This window comes from Salmo salar, chromosome 21 (assembly GCF_965601325.2).
Source record: "Salmo salar chromosome 21, fSalSal1, whole genome shotgun sequence".
Taxonomy (NCBI): Eukaryota; Metazoa; Chordata; class Actinopteri; order Salmoniformes; family Salmonidae; genus Salmo; species Salmo salar.
Window position 1 is genome coordinate 26805309 of NC_138311.1, and position 16651 is coordinate 26821959.

Below are 16651 nucleotides of genomic sequence, written 5' to 3' on the forward strand. Positions count from 1 at the left end.
ACATCCTGTGCATCCTGCTTGTTGAAGAAAAATTCTTAGTCTAATCCAAGGTTAGTGATTGCTGTCCTGATATCCAGAAGCTCTTTTATGCCGTAAGATACGTGGCAGGAACATTATGTACAAAATAAGTTTCAAAATTTTAGAAAGATGGCGCAACAATGTGCACAAGGCAGTAGGCTATGCTCAAATGTTCGTTCCATAATGCAATTAGCTGAAAAACACTGTTGTCAAAAGGGCACAGCACATGCAAGCGTTTTCATGTGACCGAGATTAAAACATTCGTTAGAAATGTTGAAAGAGGGGAGATCTAATATGCAACAACTAGCATGGGTTGCTAATATGACTAGGATTGTGCCTTTGGCTACTGGACAATGAAAGAAAATTTCCTCCACAGATATAATATGATTTTGGCTAGGCTACATTGAAGCAAGGTAAGACATGCCTCATATTATGTATTAAAACGTTCAGGTTTCAAACAATTAAGTATATGTTTTCAAAATGCATACTGCCTCCAGCTCATTGCAACGTTGTGTGTGACTCACTGATGAAACTGTAATAAGCTGTAATAAGAAGATTTTGGGAGCTGTACTGTTAGATTTCAGTGCAGCCTTTGATATTATTGACTATAACCTGTTGTTGAAAAAACGTATGTGTTATGGCTTTTCAACCTCTGGCATATTGTGGATTCAGAGCTATCTATCTAATAGAACTCAAAGGGTTTTCTTTAATGGAAGCTTCTCTAATGTCAAACATGTAAAGTGCGGTGTAGCGCAGGGCAGCTCTCTAGGCCCTCTACTGTTTTCTATTTTTACCAATGACCTGCCACTGCCATTAAACAAAGCATGTGTCCATGTATGCTGATGATTCAACCATATACGCATCAGCAACCACAGCTAATGAAGTCACTGAAACCCTTAACAAAGAGTTGCAGTCTGTTTTGGAATGGGTGGCCAGTAATAAACTGGTCCTGAACATCACTAAAACTAAGAGCATTGTATTTGGTACAAATCATTCTTTAAGTTCTAGAATTTGGTAATGAATGGTGTGGCTGTTGAACAAGTTGAGGAGACTAAATTACTTGGTGTTACCTTAGATTGTAAACGGTCATGATCAAAACATATAGATTCAATGGTTGTAAAGATGGTGAGAGGTCTGGCCGTAATAAAGAGATGGTTGTCCGAACCGGAGCTACCTGGGAGGCCTCAGCCGGTTTGTCTGGTTCCCCTGCCTCAGCTGATGGGTTTCCATGCCTCAGTTGGCTCAACAGACTGCCATGCCTCAGTGGGCTCAATAGGCTCCCATGCCTCAGCTGGTGAACAGGTTCTCGTGCCTCGACCGAGGCAACCGGGGAAGTCTCAGCCGGCTCATCAGGCTCTCACACCTCCGCCGGTTCATCAGGTTTCTGCGCCTCAGCGGAGGCGACTGGTCCGCTCCGGAACCCTGGGATCGTCCCTTTGGTTGGTGTCCTGTGGCCTGAGCCAAACGTGCCGGGGAGGGGGTACCGTCACGTATGCTCTCTCCGGTGCTCTAGGTCGCCATGCTCCCACGTCTTAGCCGGACTGACAGGTTTCCCGCACCTCAGCCGTGACCGGTCCACTCCTGATCCCCGGGATCGTCATTTTAGTCCTGCGGCTGGAGCCGCGTGTCGGGGAGGGGGTATTTTGTGAAGTGCACCAGTCCCTCCTGCAGCAAAACACCCCCACAACATGATGCTGCCCCCCCCCCCCCCCCCCATTTACGGTTGGGATGGTGTTCTTCGACTTGCAAGCCTCCACCTTTTTCCTCCAAACATAACGATGGTCATTATGGCCAAACAGTTCTATTTTTGTTTCATCAGACCAGAGGACATTTCTCCAAAAAAGTACGATCTTTGTCCCCATGTGCAGTTGCAAACTGTAGTCTGGCTTTTTTATGGTGGTTTTGGAGCAGTGGCTTCTTCCTTGCTGAGCGGCCTGTCAGGTTATGTCGATATAGGACTCGTTTTACTGTGGATATAGATATTTTTGTACCTGTTTCCTCCAGCATCGTCACAAGGTCCTTTGCTGTTGTTCTGGGATTGATTTGCAATTTTCGCACAAAAGTACATCCATTCTAGAAGACAGAACGCATCTCCTAGGCTACGTGGTGCCATGGTTTTTATACTTGCATACTATTGTTTGTACAGATGAACGTGGTACCTTCAGGCGTTTGGAAATTGCTCCCAAGGATGAATCAGACTTGTAGTCTACAATTCTTTTTCTGAGGTCTTGGCTGATTTATTTTGATTTTCCCATGATGTCAAGCAAAGAGGCACTGAGTTTGAAGGTAGGCCTTGAAATACATCCACAGGTACACCTCCAATTGACTCAAATGATGTCAATTGACTCAAATGATGTCAACACCTTGTGGCACAACGCCTCTCCCCTATTTGACCTAGATAGTTTGTGTGTATGCATTGATATGTAGGCTATGTGTGCCTTTTAAAAATATATATATGTAGTGCTGTTCTTGTCTATTGATGTTCTGTATTATGTCATTATGTTTCATGTTTTGTGTGGACCTCAGGAAGAGTAGCTGCTGATTTTGCAACAGCTAATTGGGATCCGAATAAAATACGAAATTACAAAGCCTTCCTTTCATTGCCTATTGCCGCGTTCACGTGCTAGTCAGAACAAGGAAACTCAGAAATGTGCACCGGGGCCTCCCACTCCTCTTGCTATTCTGGTTAAGGACCGTTTGCGCTGTTCTGTGAAGGGAGTAGTACACAGTGTTGTACAAGATCTTCAGTTTCTTGACAATTTCTCGCATGGAATAGCCTTAATTTCTCAGAACAAGAATAGTCTGACGAGTTTCAGAAGAAAGTTCTTTGTCTGGCCATTTTGAGCCTGTAATCGAACCCACAAATGACGATGCTCCAGATTCTGAACTAGTCTAAAGAAGGCCAGTGTTATTGCTTCTTTAATCAGTAGAACAGTTTTCAGCTGTGCTAATATAATTGCAAAATGGTTTTCTATTGATCAATTAGCCTTTTAAAATGATAAACTTGGATTAGCTAACACAATGTGCCATTGAAACACAGGAGTGATGGTTGCTGATAATGGGCCTCTGTCCTCTTATGTAGATATTCCATAAAAAGATCTGCCGTTTCCAGCTACAATAATAATTTACAATATTAACAATGTCTACACTGTATTTCTGATCAGTTTGATGTTATTTTAATGGACACAAAATTTGCTTTTCTTTCAAAAACAAGGAAATGTCTAAGTGACCCCAAACTTTTGAACGGTAGTGTATATTCATACACACATAAATACATACACATACATACATATAAATACATATTCATACATATACATACATATAAAGTACCAGTCAAAAGTTTGGACACACCCACTCATTCTAGGGTTCCTCCCCACCTTTACTACTTTCCACATTGTAAAACAAGAGTGAAGACACCAAAACCACGAAACAACGCATATGGAATCATGCAGCGACCAAAAAAGTGCCAAACAAATCAAAATACATTCCACATTCGAGACTCTTCAAAGTAGCTACCACCCACCCCGACGACAGCCCTGCAAACTCCTGGCACTCTCCCAACCAGCCTCATGAGGTAGTCACCTGGAATGATCTTCAATTTAACAGGTGTGCATTGTTAAAAGTGAATTTGTGTAATTTCTTTCCTTCTTAATGCGTTTGAGCCAGTCAGTTGTGTTGTGACAAGGTAGGGGTGGTATACAGAATATAGCCCTATTTGGTAAAATACCAAGTCCATATTATGGCAAGAGCAGCTCAAATAAGCAAAAATAAATTACAATCCATCATTACTTTAAGACATGAAGGTCAGTCAATCCGAAAAATGTCAATAATTTTGAACGTTTCTTCAAGTGCAGTCGCAAAAACCATCAAGCGCTATGATGAAACTGGCTCTAATGAGGACCGCCACAGGAAAGGAAGACCCAGAGTTACCTCTGCTGCTGAGAATAAGTTCATTACCAGCCACAGAAATTGCAGCCCAAATAAATGCTTCACAGAGTTCAAGTAACAGACACATCTCAACATCAACTGTTCAGATGAGACTGTGTGAATCAGGCCTTCATGGTCGAATTGCTGCAAAGAAACCACTACTAAATGACACCAATAAGAAGAAGAGATTTGCTTGGGCCAAAAAACACAAGCAATGGACAATAGATTGGTGGATATCTGTCCTATGTTCTTATGAGTCCAAATTTGAGATTTTGGGTTCCAAACGCCCTGTCTTTGTGAGACGCAGAGTAGGTGAACGGATGATCTCTGCATGTCTGGTTCCTACCGTGAAGCATGGAGGAGGAGGTGTGATGGTATCAGGGTGCTTTGCTGATGACACTGTCTGTGATTTATTTCGATTTTCTAGGCACACTTAACCAGTATGGCTAGCACAGCATTCTGCAGCGACCATCCCATCTGGTTTGCACTTAGTGGGACTATCATTTGTTTTTCAACAGAACAATGACCCAACACACCTCCAGGCTGTGTAAGGGCTATTTGACCAAAAAGGAGAGTGATGGAGTGCTACATCAGATGACCTGGCCTCCACAATCACCTGACCTCAACCCAATTGAGATGGTTTGGGATGAGTTGGACCACAGAGTGAAGGAAATGCAGCCAACAAGTGCTCAGCATATGTGGGAACTCCATCAAGATTGTTGGAAAAGCATTCCAGGTGAAGCTGGTTGAGAGAATGCCAAAGAATGCGCATAGCCGCCAGCAAGGCAAAGGGCGGCCACCCCGAAGAATACAAAATACAAAAAATATCTTGACTTGTTCAACACTCCTCCGGTAACTACATGACTCCATACGTGCCGCCCTACAGCCTTGATGTCCTCACCACCACCCCACAACGCAGAAAACAGCAAAAACAAAGAAATCCTCCCAAATGAGTAGGTGTGTCCAAACGCCCGACTGGCACTGCACACTTATTTTTTTTAAATATATTTTCCTTAATTACTTTTTAACCTTACCACCCCTCCCCTAATTGGAGTAAACTAATGAACAACAATGCTTAGGCTTCTACTTCCATTTTATACATACTACATACATTTTACAGGCCCAGTCTATTTTACAATAGTTATATTTTGTTTGTTTTTACTCCTGTCCTTCCTCTAAACTCAACCTTTCCCATCTATTTCTTTCACAAAGGTTCTGAACCTATATATGTTTTACGGACATGTTTTACATTAGTTATCTTGTTGTTATTAGTTGTTATTATACCCAACCTTCAGCTCCATTTAACCCCATTCCATCCCATATTGGATTTCTATTTGCCATATATTTTTCTACCGTGCTGTGATATAAGTTCTGAACCTTTCTATTCTCATAATATCTAGAGTAGTGCTATCTGCAGAGTTAGCTCCAGGTAAATGTTGCAATTCTTCACCCATTCCTGGACCTGTGACCAAAAACAAGCTACATATGGATAGTACCAAAACAAATGGTCTAATGATTCTGTCTCTTCGCAGCAAAACCAGCAGAGCTGGGAAGGTTGTATTTAATTTTAATTTAACATTTTTATTTAACCTTTATTTTACTAGGCAAGTCAGTTAAGAACAAATTCTTATTTACAAAGATGGCCTACCCCAGCCAAACCCTCCTCTAACCCGGACGACGCTGGGCCAATTGTGCGCCGCCCTATGCGACTCCCGATCACGGCCGGATGGGATACAGCCCGGGATCGGACCAGGGTCTGTAGTGACACCTCTAGGACTGCGATGCAGTGACTTAGACCGCTGCGCCACTCGATATTCCCCATATATATATATATAACATTCTATAGGTTGCAAGAATTTTGTATTATAATTTAAATTCAAAAATTCAAAGTTTTGAATCCGGCATCGTTAGGGTGCATGCTTGTTCTCTATATTCAGCTAGTAATAGCCTACATTTGGTTATTAATTAATTATGTATTAAAAACTGTATGATATAATTTAGCAATGTAAGACATTTTTCTATTCTTTAGGCCTGTCATTTGAAGATTTAGTTTTTACATTTTAAAATAGGACATTGCCCTTTTTAGACAGACTGCTTTTCAAAAGAGATACAGTATCAATATCTCTGAAGTAGACTAGACAAGACAAATGGTAAATGTATTTTTGTAGCTTTCTTTTTGTAGACTATCAACTATAGCCAGTAGACCATTTCTTTCCAGTGATACATAAGTCAACTGAGATGGTAGCCTATGATTCAGTGATACATGAGTAAACTGAGATGGTAGCCTATGATTCAGTGATACATGAGTCAACTGAGACGGTAGCCTATGATTCAGTGATACATGAGTCAACTGAGACGGTAGCCTATGATTCAGTGATACATGAGTCAACTGAGATGGTAGCCTATGATTCAGAGATACATGAGTCAACTGAGATGGTGGCCTATGATTCAGTGATACATGAGTCAACTGAGATGGTAGCCTATGATTCAGTGATACATGAGTCAACTGAGATGGTAGCCTATGATTCAGTGATACTATGATTCAGTGATACATGAGTCAACTGAGATGGTAGCCTATGATTCAGTGATACATGAGTCAAATGAGATGGTAGCCTATGATTCAGTGATACATGAGTCAACTGAGATGGTAGCCTATGATTCAGTGATACATGAGTCAACTGAGATGGTAGCCTATGATTCAAAAAGTAAGCTATTAGGGATGTAACGATTCACCAATATGCATCGGTTCCCAAACAAATGTTTAAGATACAAGTGCATCGGTACCCTGACCCCAATCCAAATGTTGCATGCATTGACCAGAAAATCGATTCAAACATTACAAATCACCAGTTCACAATACATTTTTTCTCATATTAAATTATTTCTACCTTGTAAAATACAGCACCTCTCATCTTCTGTGTCGACTGATGCATCCTCTCGTTCAGTGTTGAACTGCATGTAACTGTGTTGACAGTCATTGATCTACAAGTCATTTTGCATGCCGAACAACCCAGCGAGGTAGGAGGCCTGCTCCTGATCTTGCACCTTCAGCAATCAAATGCTAAAAGGGTGTGCGTGATATTAGTTTATTAGTTGAGGGACAACCTATGTAATTTGCTAGGTTATTGTTATCTATGCACTGTTGAAAATGGTGTTTTACCAGAATAAATGTAAGATACCAGAGACGCAAATCTCATCTGGCTAAACCTGCTGAACGGAGTTTACAATCGATTTTATTTTAATAGTTCAGGTTCCCCATCAGCAATAGTTGGTAGTTCTGCTTTAAACAATCAGTGCATATGGTCATTTTTAGATATACAGGGTAAAGTTGATCATTTCATAAAGAGGACAGCAATAGCTTTTGCAAGGTGCACTGCATGGTTGAAGCAAGATTAGAGAAAATCACTATGTAAAAACTTCCAAACAGTCAAAACCATTTGATTTTGAGATGGGGATGAAATCCAAAGTTGTGCTATATATTTATTGGCTATGTCATAGCTCATTTGTAAAGGATAAATATTGATACATTACTAGCTCAAACACTTAATCTGCAAAAATGACAAGTTCATTCGTGGGTGATGGTGATTTCAAAACCAATGTGGGGGGGACAAAAAACAGGCTTCATTGCCCCCCCTAAACTGATAGTGGTAGTGGGGTGGTAGATGCCTGGTCTCCTTTATGGCACAGTTCAGGTGCCTTCATAGTACATGCACCATAGAAATAATAATTTACACATACACACTAGTGGTGTACGAACCATCCGGTATGGGGACCTCGTTCGGTCCGCACTGTGAACCCAAATGAATACATAAAAAAAGATTTCCGAAATTAAAAACAAGGCCTGTATGCTATGACTACGCTGCGTTGTAGACCTATGCCTCTTGAATAAGTCTGAGCTGAAAAAACATTTCAGGCTATTCTGTTAAAACAACTAGAGTCTATGCGCACATTGTAATCAGAATTCACATCTTAATTGACACATTTCAAACTGTCCTTTAATGAGGCGCAGCCGGGAACTAGTTCTGTATGATGACGAGTGTCGGGGTCGATAAACTAGAATTGGAGGATCCTCCATCGTTTAAATTTCCAGTTTGGGAACATTGTGGCTTCCCAGTAGATTACAAAGGCGATGGATAAAGTGTTATGGGTAAAATGTTAACAGTATACCGCCACACTCAAGGAGAATAGCCTATGCAACTGCTAACACCTCAAATATGTTGACACATTTACTCCGAAATCCCCCCAGTATACTGGAGCAAGATAGAAACACAAAGAAGCAACAGTACAACATCGTCTCCTCTCTGCATTCAAGCAGCTCTTGGCAGCTGATTCTGACCCGACCAAAGAAATTATAAGAGCGATAGGTAGGATATTTTATTTATAGCACCTCATTTTTTTCCTGTGTTTTATATACAGTATATTTCTACACTGTGCAGTTGGAATAATACTGTACAATTGTGAAAATTATGCCAATGCCCGTGTAGTGTATGAGCTGTTTAAAAATACATTGAAAATCCCTGTTTTGCTGGGATACAGTGACATCACCAGGCAGTAAATTAAGTAATAGACCAATAAGAGAGTTCCAAACCTCTAACAGCTACAGTAGCTTACATCTAGTTGACAGTTTTTCCCTCCCCACTCAGACCACTCCCAGACAGTCCTAGCTAAATTCTTGCTTGAGAAATTACTCTTTGCTGAGAAGCTATTTCTTTTATATATATTTTTTTTTTACCAATTTATTTTAAAACAATCACAGTAAGGTACTTAATTCTCTCTTTATGTAATGTTGTGTTGTCTCTGTCGTGAGGTGTGTATTGTCCGATATTTTTTTTATTTTTTTATTTTTAATCCCAGCCCCCATGTACTGTATCTGTGTTTGATTAGTCACGTCTATAGTAATGGATGTGAGGAGATAATTTGTCAGCTCACTCCCTGTCCTGAACACCAAATCTGATCCTGGACCAGTTTAACTTGTGTGTTGTTAAAGGTTAGGACATCAGTAGGGAAGGCTGGCCCGAGGTCAGTGTGTGTGTTTCTGTGAGTTCACAGATTGTACGAAGAGAAATAAAGACTTAAAAAATAAGTAATGTTTTTTTCAAAAATCTTAATGCACAACACATTCATACGGTCGACAGTAAAAAATGTAATCTTAAATGATTCCTTCATATTTCACATTACTTCATATCAATTTCCCTGAAAATAATTTCTTAATAGATTTGATTGTTGTCCTTCTGGAAGGTTCTCCCATCTCTACAGAGGAACTCCTGAGTGGTGCAGTGGGTCTAAAGCACTGCATCTCAGTGCACGTAGCTTCACTACAGTCCCTGGTTCAAATACAGGCTGTATCACATCTGGCCTTGATTGGGAGACCCATAGGGCGGTGCACAATTGGCCCAGTGTTGTCTGGAGTAGGCTGTCATTGTAAATAAGAATTTGTTTTTAACTGACTTGCCTAGTTAAATAAAGGTTAAATAAAAAAATGTGTTACCCTGAAATGATTTGATATTGAGATAAAAACAGCTGCATTGGAACTTGAGCAGTGACAGACCATCACATTACCCCAAGTGGTAGTGGGAGATGTACGGTGCTACAGACCAGTGGAGGCTCCTCAGAGGAGGAAGGGGAGGACCATCCTCAGTGATTTATTTTTATTTTTATTGTAAAACATTTAAAAATGGATCCTTTTTAGATAAAACTACACTAAATATAATCACATGTCACCAAATAACTGATTAAAACACTATTTTGCAAAGGTCTACAGTAGCCTCAACAGCACACTGTAGGGTAGGGCCGTTGTCACATATACTCCCTCTTTGGTCTCTAGGTCACCAGACTGCTGATTAATTACGCACACCTGTCACCATCGTCACGCGTACCAGTGCTTATTGACACTCACCCGGACTCCATCACCTCCTTGATTACCTGCCCTATTTATCTCACTCCCTTTGGTTCCTTCCCCAGGTGTTATTGTTTCTGTTTCATGTCGGTGTGCTGTTAGTGGTTCTTGTTTTGTTGGTTTAGTTATTAAATGTATTCTCTCCCTGAACTTGCTTCCAGACTCTCAGTGTACATTGTTACAACCATGGTGTTTTACTTTATTTAACTAGGCAAGTCAGTTAAGAACAAATTCATATTTACAAATAGGTCTACCAAAAGGGTGGGATTAAAACACACATCATGACGAGACAACACTACATAAAGAGAAACCTAAGACAACAACATAGCAACACATGACAACACAGCATGGTAGCAACACAACATGGTAGAAACACAACATGGTAGAGGCACAAAACATGGTACAAATATTATTGGGCACAGAAAGGTAAGCTTTTGGTATTACTAATTTATTGCCTGCCGGTGTAACTGCTTACTGACTGACTGTACACTGTAACATTACTGCATGATTGTAGCGGGTTTACTAACGAGTTAGTTCTATTAACTATGCTGACTAGGATGTTACTTTAGCTCAGTGGTGGAAAAAGTACCTAATTGTCATAGGTATATAGGTATATAAAAGTAAATATACGTTAATAGAAAATGACTGAAGTGAAAGTGAAAGTCACCCGGTAAAATACTACGTCAGTAAAAGTCTCAAAGTATTTGGTTTTTAAATATACTTAAGTATCAATAGTAAATGTAATTGCAAAAAGTAAAAGTATAAATAATTTCAAATTGCTTATATTAAGTAAACCAAAAGGCACATTTAAAAAAAAGTTTTTTTACAGATAGCCCAGGGCACACTCCAACACTCAGACATAATTTACAAACAAAGTATTTGTGTTTAGTGAGTCTGCCAGATCAGAAGCAGTAGGGATGTTTTCTTGATAAGTGCATGAATTGGAGCATTTTCCTGTCCTGCTAAGCATTCAAAATATAATGAGGACCTTCGGGTGTCAGGATAAATGTGTGGAGTAAAAAGTATATTGTTTTCTTTAGGAATTAAGTGAAAGTAAAAGTTGGAAAAAATATATATAAATAGTCAAGTAAATTACAGATACCCAAAACAACTACTTAAGTAGTACTTCAAAGTATTTTTACTTAAGTACTTTACACCACTGCTAATATGGTGACAATGATGTAGCCTGTGTGTACAGTAGTGGTTTGGCTTGGAAAGGTTTTTTGCCTGGTCACATACAGCTGATGTGTTGTGCAGTGAAGTCCACAAGCAAAGGGAAGTGGTGAGAGGAGAGCGCATAGGACGTGGCTGCCATGAAAGTGAACTGTGTTTACTCGTGCTCAGGGGTGTATTCATTCCGCCGATTCTGTTGAAAAATGTTTCTTAAACAGAAGCAAACGGAACAAAACGGGAATAAACATACCTGAATTTGTCCAATAGAAACTCTAGTTTGCAACTCAAATATTTATCTTGACATGTGTACACCTATGTTGTAAACATTAATTCATAGGCTAGATTGTAGCAACCTCGTGATGGGTACAGGGAAACATTTTGTATCATGTAGTAGCCTAAAACTATTGCTGCTACATTGAACTTGGTGAATGGAATATGAAGGAGAGTCATCTGATATGCTGTAATAGAAATAAGGCCATGCTCATGAAAAGAAAATTGTCCTCCCTCATTTTAAACAGCACTGACCGCCACTGCTGCCCTTTATGAGAGTGGCAACTGGCACTGAAGGAGGTAGGGTCATGGTGGATTTGTAACCAAGTGGGAATTTACCACATATAACAAGGAAAAATCCACTTGAACGGCCCTTAAACTGGTAATTACTAATGGGAAAGTTGTCTTATCATTCTGAGCACTCACTTCTCACACATGGTGACCTCTGACTTCACCTTTTAAGGAAATGGCCTCTACAACAGCATTTTCGGCAGTAAAATGCAACAAAACATAATTTATAAAAAGCAATCTATTAATATGGTTTTTGAACTCTAGAATTTGTTTACAAGCATGATAGCTGTACTTTAAGTTTATAGTTGACAGCCTGTTGGCCATTAGCAAATCATCATTTTTCAACGGGTTCAAATCACTTAAACGCATCCAACTGGTATTTAAGACTTCACAACTGTTAAATTCCCACCTCCCGCATGGTTACGAAAGCACCATCAGAGTGGAAACTTGAGCGGCCCAACATAACAATCCGGTCACAACAGACAATGCAAGGAACATTGTGAATGCTGAACCTTGTGAATGGCATTTCATTTTCCCGCTGTACCTGAACCGAACCGTGACCCCAAAATTGCAATAGGTACGGAACTGTGGGTTTGGTGAACCGTTACACCCCTAACACACACACACACACACTGAAGTCAGCTCAGACAGATCCAGCTCAGAGAGCTCCATCAGCAGCAGATTTACATTTAGCATGGAAAATAATATATTATATTATTCACCTCCTGAGGAAGTAGGAACTCAAAACACTTAGCTAGATTGCCAACTTTAAATATGACAACGTTGCTAGATAACCATGTAGGCTAATTGAATCATCTATCAGTAAATGTAATGTCCTACAGAAACTTTCCAGCACTAGGTCTATACAGACTACTTGATGTAGGCCTATTCACCACAAATGGCCCACTCTGCTCCGCGGGATGTATCAACACCATATACTATGTAGCACAGGTGGCACCTTAAATGGAGAAAACGGGCTCGTGGTAATGGCTGGAGCCAAATAAATCGATGCCATTCCATTTGCTTCTTTCCGGCCATCATTATGAGCCTCAGCAGCCTCCTGTGCTATTTAGCCCACTCCAGTTGTAAAGCAGTGTTATGAGCTCAATATTGAGAGGTGATAAATAAATGATATAATATACTCACAGCAAGCAGTGACTATCCTCTCTGTAACTAGAACAACAGAAGTTGCTTTGAAAACTGTATTTTTCCCACAATTGCATTTTGAGCAACGGTCATATGGTTGTGCTTTTTAGAATGCTCCTCTCTCTCCTCCGTGCACGAGGGAGTGGCTCGCTCACACCGCAGCCGATAGCAGAACAGGGGCATTTCTGATCAAATGCACATTACTGTTTGAATAAATCATGATAATTAAAAAAATTATCAAATTGCGAACCGAACTGTCGTGACTAGCTACATTTGTTTCACTGGCCCAATAGCGACCAATAAAACAATTGTCAAAGGGTTGCAAATGCGAGAGTGTGTGTGTGTGTGTGTGTGTGTGTGTGTGTGTGTGTGTGTGTGTGCGTGCTAACATGTGTGTTTCTGAGGGACTGAGAGTGCTTAAGGAGTGAGCAGGGGTAATGGTCCGTGAGTGAGGATAGTAGCTATAAGTACAGGCCTGAGGTCAGCAGCACTACACTGCTGCGTATATGAACACATTGTGGTCACAGTGGCCCTACACACTCACTCAGCCATGGAAATCATTATAGAGACTACTCTCTTGGTTGCAACAGAGGAATCTGTAGCCCTTAAACTATATTACATTACAGGGTACAGATGGACTGGTTCCAATGTCCTTAGATAATCTCCTTTGTCCTCTGATCTCTTTCCCTATGTGACCTCTGATCTGATAGGATAGATTAGCCTAATATGGTAGAGCCCCTGCTCTTAGCCTAGGTAGCATTTCCAACACGGGTCCTGTTGCGGTCAGTGGGTGTCACTGACCTCTCGCGGTCATGCTCCAGTAGACAGGTGAGGTCATTGCTGCGCTGCAGGAAGGCACGGTGCTGCTGGTCCTGCTCCTCCAGCCTGCAGAGGACGTCACTGTGGGAGCACTCCACCTGCAGCAGCTGCTCCAGCATCCGCCTGTAGCTCTGCTTTCCAGTCTCCACCAGCCGGTCCAGCTAACACAGAAAGAGAGAGAAGGACATGAAGACAGGGCTGAAGACACCGTGGCTCTCATTGCGTTGTTGGAAACGGGCAAAGGGTCAATGGTTTATCATTAGCTTTCTACTTCAAAACCCATGCCTTAAAGCCTATACAAGCCTATGTGTGACTGGTGGTTTTAACAGTGGCTGTGTTTTCAATCTTAGTGTTAATCTCCTGTTACCTCAGCCATGGGTTTCTCGTAGACATCCTGCTGTGGGGCCTCCTGGGCCTCAGAAGCCTGGGCCTGGAGTGAGTCTCTCTGCAGGGCCCTGAGCACTTCTACTGGGGTGAGAAAGCCATACTGGGCCTCCAACAGAGCCAGATCCATCTTCTCTGCTTTCAGGACCGTGATCACCTCATCTCTGGCCTGGTGGGATGGACAGATAGAATAAAAAAGAGGGATGCAGAATGATAGAGATGAAAAAGAGATTGCACTCCCAAGTCTTTCTTATGCAGCTGCGGTGTAGGCTGTGTGTGTGTCACGTTCTGCGAGGCATGTCTAGGAGTGTTTTACTCATGGTTTTAGTTAGTCACAATAGGCTCTTTTATTAGTCTGATTCATTCTGTTTCCTCTACAGCTCATCTACAGCTGGTCTCAACTCAGTTCGGAGCAAATCTCCCATTGACGATGTCAATGTGCGATGTAACACTCGCATTTATGCATATAAGGATTTGGCCCTAGTGTGGTTTGGCCAAGTCTGAGCTATGGATTACTAGCCCGCATACTACCATCCTGATCTTGTTAGCTTATAGGGCACAGCGGTCATGATTGTGGATGAAACATCTACTGTATACCTAGATCCAGAAATACTAGAACGCAACTGTTCTGTCCTGTCCTCACCTGCAGCTCTCCCTCCATTATACTGAGGAGGAACACAAGGTCATCCCTGGACAGGTCTTTCCTCCTCTCTCCCCCCTTTCCTCCCCCCATGTTGTCCCTCAGGACGGTGCCCTTGAGGGGGTCGAGGTGGGCCACGGAGTTCTGTGAACCATTGCCGTTCCAGGCAGCCATGTTGGGGCTGTTGCTACGGGAACGTATCTGTGGAGCCACCTGGGAAGAATAGCGAGGGAGAGATTTATGGACATGGAGAGGTAGTACAAGAGTGGCGAAGGAGAATAGGGAGGCAGTGAAGGGAGGTTAGTGCAGTGACAATAGATGGTGATATAATTTGAAGCTGAGCACTCAAGTAAGCCTATTTCTTGTTTGAATCAATGAACGAGTGCTTTGTGTGTATCAGTTACATGTTTGATGATTCTATTACAACTAATGTAAACTGTTAGGCAACTTGTCATAACCAGCCGCCCAGGGCAAAAAAAAATAGCTTTAGCATGTTTGCTTATGTTGCTTATGTCACCCTTATGTCATCTCATAGTTTCTCTGTTAGCACATAATTGACTGGGAGGTCTGGCTGACGGCTTGGCAGGCATAAGGAGCGTGCCAGAGACCAAGGGCTTAATTACTGACCATATGAGGAGATGAACCGTTGTGTGTGTGTGTGTGTGTGTGTGTGTGTGTGTGTGTGTGTGTGTGTGTGTGTGTGTGTGTGTGTGTGTGTGTGTGTGTGTGTGTGTGTGTGTGTGTGTGTGTGTGTGTGTGTGTGTGTGTGTGTGTGTGTCTCAAAGCTGACTCCCAACAGGTTACAGCAACAGCAAACAATGCTGGTCCAACCGCAGATTATATTAAGTCTGATATCCAGGCCTAATAGTATCTCTGCAGATCCCAATCTATATCTATATAGAGAATCATTTTAATACACAGCCAACGCGTTAACTATATTCAGGATTTTAAAGGCTCACACACACAGCTGTGTGTCCCAAACGTAGCCAGTAGATGGGCGCATACACAGAAAGCACACGTATGCATTATGCACACATGATAGGCCTGCTAACACACATGCATGTACACAAACAAAAATTACACTACAAACAGGACAAGTGTTTTCAGAGTTCTACAACAGTGAGAGATGAGTCAGATGTTCCTACACAAGAATGGGGGAGTGAGGATTTAGGCAACAGCTGGATGTTGTCATCAAAACAGCCCATCTTTCTAAACAAGCGAAACAAACAGAATGGCTTATAGGAAAGGTGGATTATAGGTTATAGGGAAGGTGATTGTGCATGCGTGTGTGTGTGTGTGTGTGTGTGTGTGTGTGTGTGTGTGTGTGTGTGTGTGTGTGTGTGTGTGTGTGTGTGTGTGTGTGTGTGTGTGTGTGTGTGTGTGTGTGTGTGTGTGTGTGTGTGTGTGTGTGTGTGTGTGTGTGTGTGTGTGTGTGTGTGTGTGTGTGTGCGTGCGTGCGTGCGTGCGTGCGTGTGTGCGTGTGCGAGAGCTGTCTGCCTATCTGAGTTGTGATCCTCTCCGTATCAATTACTAAGACAGATGGAGCTATCTGGACAGAAAAGTCTAAATGGAATCTTTGGAACGTCCCAACTCTGACATCACCCCATTGAAATTTAAATGTAAAAGGTTTAGGGTTAGATAAGGGTTATGGTTAAGGTTAGGGTTATGGTTAAGGTTAGGGTTATGGTTAGGTAAGGGTTATGGTTAAGGTTAGGGTTATGGTTAAGGTTAGGGTTATGGTTAAGGTTAGGGTTAGGGTTAGGTAAGGGTTATGGTTAGGGTTAGTTAAGGGTTATGCTTAAAGTTAGGGTAAGGGTTAAGGTTAGAGTTATGTTTTAGGGTAGGGACGTCCCAAGGATCTCGGATAGCAGAAGCCCAATCTGGACTCCCTTTTCTTTCTGGCATTCATCCCTCCACTGGTTTACTGGGATGGAAGGAATGATAAAGTAACACAGAGGCCTTTTATGAGTTCCCATTCTTACAGCAAGTACTTGAAACCTACGACTCACAGCCACACAGGTATCATCTTGGAGGACACACACAGCTGAGGTCTACACACACACACACACACACACACACACACACAC

The 16651-nt window shown here is 41.7% G+C and overlaps 1 protein-coding gene across 1 annotated transcript; it reads right to left on the reverse strand.

The window, feature by feature from the left end:
* Positions 1 to 1305: 1305 nt before the first annotated feature.
* Positions 1306 to 15769, reverse strand: LOC106582008 (filamin A-interacting protein 1-like). The gene is made up of 5 exons (XM_045704889.2): positions 15710 to 15769; positions 14568 to 14777; positions 13908 to 14093; positions 13489 to 13701; positions 1306 to 1473 (listed from the first exon to the last, which is right to left on the reverse strand). The coding sequence occupies exons 1-5, from the start codon at positions 15767 to 15769 to the stop codon at positions 1306 to 1308; spliced, it is 837 nt and encodes a 278-aa protein (XP_045560845.2).
* Between the last annotated feature and the right edge of the window lie 882 nt (positions 15770 to 16651).